Here is a 3,407-nt window from a genome sequence, read left to right as displayed (position 1 = left end):
GGCGCCTCCTCCGCCCGCGATCAGCACCAGGTCCGCGCGCGGGGCCCTCACGGTGTAGAGCGGGAAAGGAGCGCGGTACAACTCCGGGGCCCCGCGACGACCCATCGCCCCCAGACCCAGACCCAGCCTCAGCACCCCCGGCCCCCGCTAACCCTCAACCCTGACCCCGGGGTTTGTTTCCGGGTTTCCGCTGGAGGTCGAGCTGAACGCTAACACACCCGGGGTCACGTGAACAACCGATGGGCGGGGCTAGTGGGACACCATATTTGTTCGGGGCATGAATTCGATGGGTGACGTCAGCGACGCTTTCAAAAGCAACTCTCCGCTGCGGGGTGACGCCATCTTTGTGGGGGGCAGATCTTCAGCGCCAACTTGCGGCAACTCCTGGAGATATCGGAAATTAGTTCAGACAAGTTTATTCTAGTTGTTTGAGGGGGGTAAGAAGTTATAAATAAAAGGAAGCAGTGGATTTAACGTATTTGGATATCAATAAGGTACGTTAAACTACGTAACAGAGTCATAGTGTTGAAAGTTGTATATTCATAAGGTCAAAGGTCACATGCCAGCCACATCAACCCAGTTGGACTCTAACCCAATGTAGGGTGATTGTTGACATTGTCCACCCCAGTACCACCACAGCATGTATTCATAATGATAGAGGATTGGAATCTAACAGAAGGCAGTGTTAGGATAAGAGAAGCATTTTCAGGATTGCAAACTGTAACTAGTGGACTGTCACAGGGAATGGTGCTGAGGGTGCAATTATTGAAAAGATATATCAATGACTTGGACGAGGAAAATGAATGTACTGCATGCATATCACAAAAAGAAGGTGGCTAGGCAAGGAGTGAGGGCACCAGAGTCTGCAGAGGGATTTTGACAGGTTTGCGTGGGCAAGAACTCAGCAGATGAAGTTCGTGGGAAAATGAGATTCTGTAGTTCAGCAGATAGAAGAGCACATCACTTAGAACATAGAAGAATACAGCGCAGTACAGGCCCTTCGGCCCTCGATGTTGCGCCGATCCAAGCCCACCTAACCTACACTAGCCCACTATCCTCCATATGCCTATCCAATGCCCGCTTAAATGCCCATAATGAGGGAGAGTCCACCACTGCTACTGGCAGGGCATTCCACGAACTCACGACTCGCTGAGTAAAGAACCTACCCCTAACATCTGTCCTATACCTATCCCCCCTTAATTTAAAGCTATCCCCCCTTGTAATAGCTGACTCCATACGTGGAAAAAGATTCTCACTGTCGACCCTATCTAAACCCCTAATCATCTTGTACACCTCTATCAAGTCACCCCTAAACCTTCTTTTCTCCAATGAAAACAACCCCAAGTGCCTCAGCCTTTCCTCATACGATCTTTCTACCATACCAGGCAACATCCTGGTAAACCTCCTCTGCACCCGTTCCAGTGCCTCCACATCCTTCCTATAGTATGGCGACCAAAACTGCACACAATACTCCAGATGCGGCCGCACCAGAGTCTTATACAACTGCAACATGACCTCAGTACTCCGGAACTCAATTCCTCTACCAATAAAAGCCAGTACGCCATATGCCTTCTTCACCGCACTATTTACCTGGGTGGCAACTTTCAAAGATCTGTGTACATGGACACCAAGATCCCTCTGCTCATCCACACTACCAAGTATCCGACCATTAGCCCAGTACCCCATCTTTTTGTTACTCTTACCAAAGTGAATCACCTCGCACTTAGCTACATTGAACTCCATTTGCCACCTTTCTGCCCAGTTCTGCAGCTTATCTATATCCCGCTGTAACCTGCCACGTCCTTCCTCACTGTCTACAACTCCTCCGACGTTCGTATCATCCGCAAACTTGCTCACCCAACCTTCTAACCCCTCCTCCAGGTCATTTATAAAAATGACAAACAGCAATGGTCCCAAAACAGATCCTTGCGGAACACCGCTAGTGACGGCACTCCAAGATGAACATCTGCCATCAACTACTACCCTCTGTCTTCTTCCGGCCAGCCGACTCCGAATCCAAACCTCCAACTCACCCTCAATGCCATACCTCCGTATTTTTTGCAGTAGTCTACCATGGGGAACCTTATCAAACGCCTTACTAAAATCCATATACACATCTACCGCTTTCCCCTCGTCCACCTCCTTAGTCACCTTCTCAAAGAATTCAATAAGGTTTGTGAGGCACGACCTGCCCTTCACAAAACCATGCTGACTATCCTTGATCACATTATTCCTATCCAGATGTTCATAAATCCTATCCCTTACAATTCTCTGTAAGATTTTGCCCACAACAGAAGTGAGACTCACCGGCCTATAGTTACTAGGGTCATCCCTACTCCCCTTCTTGAACAAGGGAACCACATTTGCTAGCCTCCAATCTTCTGGCACTACTCCTGTAGACAACGAGGACATAAAAATCAAGGCCAATGGCTCTGCAATCTCCTCCCTTCCTTCCCAGAGAATCCTAGGATAAATGCCATCAGGCCCAGGGGACTTATCTATTTTCACCCTTTCCAGAATTTCCAACACCTCTTCTCTACATACCTCAAAGCCATCCATTCTACTTAATTGTGACTCAGTATTCACATTGACAACAATGTCCTGTTCCTGATTGAATACTGACGAAAAGTATTCATTCAGTGTCTCCCCAATCTCTTCAGCCTCCACACGCAACTTCCCACTACTATCCTTGACTGAACCTATTCCTACCCGTCATTCTTTTATTCCTGACATACCTATAGAAAGCCTTAGGGTTTTCCCTAATCCTACCAACTAAGGACCTTTCATGTCCCCTCCTTGCTGCTCTTAGCTCTCTCTTCAGGTCCTTCCTGGCTACCTTATAACTCTCAATCGCCCCAATTGAACCTTCATGCCTCATCTTTACATAGGCCGCCCTCTTCCATTTAACAAGGGATTCCAATTCCTTATTAAACCACGGCTCCCTCACACGACCCTTTCCTCCCTGCCTGACGGGTACATACTTATCAAGGACACTCAATAGTTGCTCCTTGAACAAGCTCCACATATCAATTACGCCCTTGCCTTGAAGCTTACTTTTCCAAGCCACACATCCTAAGTCATGCCTCACCGCATTATAATTTCCCTGCCTCCAGCTATAACTCTTGCCCTGTAGTGCACACTTATCCCTCTCCATCACTAGAGTAAAAGTCACCGAATTGTGGTCACTGTCCCCAAAGTGCTCACCTACCTCTAATTCTAACACCTGGCCTGGTTCATTACCCAGAACCAAATCCAGTATGGCCTCACCTCTTGTTTGCCTATCTACATATTGTGTCAGGAAACCCTCCTGCACACATTGGACAAACTTAATTGGAAAAATACTGCAGAATGCTACAAAAGAGCGATTTTGGAATTACCTTTCACGAATCACAAAAAGATAGCATCCA

General features: G+C 47.7%; 1 protein-coding gene across 1 annotated transcript in view; it reads right to left on the bottom strand.

The window, feature by feature from the left end:
* The window catches only part of preb (prolactin regulatory element binding), a 77,942-nt gene extending 77,797 nt beyond the window's left edge, over nucleotides 1-145 (bottom strand). The window contains exon 1 of the mRNA XM_087991003.1: nucleotides 1-145. This exon is cut by the window's left edge and continues 27 nt beyond it. Within this exon, the coding sequence (XP_087847129.1) occupies nucleotides 1-105 (105 nt within the window). The 5' untranslated portion in view covers nucleotides 106-145.
* Nucleotides 146-3,407: the final 3,262 nt, after the last annotated feature.

The sequence above is a fragment of the Chiloscyllium plagiosum genome, unplaced genomic scaffold (assembly GCF_037043375.1).
Source record: "Chiloscyllium plagiosum isolate Xiang-an unplaced genomic scaffold, Cpla_swu_hap1 HiC_scaffold_10, whole genome shotgun sequence".
Lineage (NCBI taxonomy): Eukaryota > Metazoa > Chordata > Chondrichthyes > Orectolobiformes > Hemiscylliidae > Chiloscyllium > Chiloscyllium plagiosum.
Note: the sequence above shows the minus strand (reverse complement) of the source record. Positions and strands in the feature narration are given on the sequence as shown.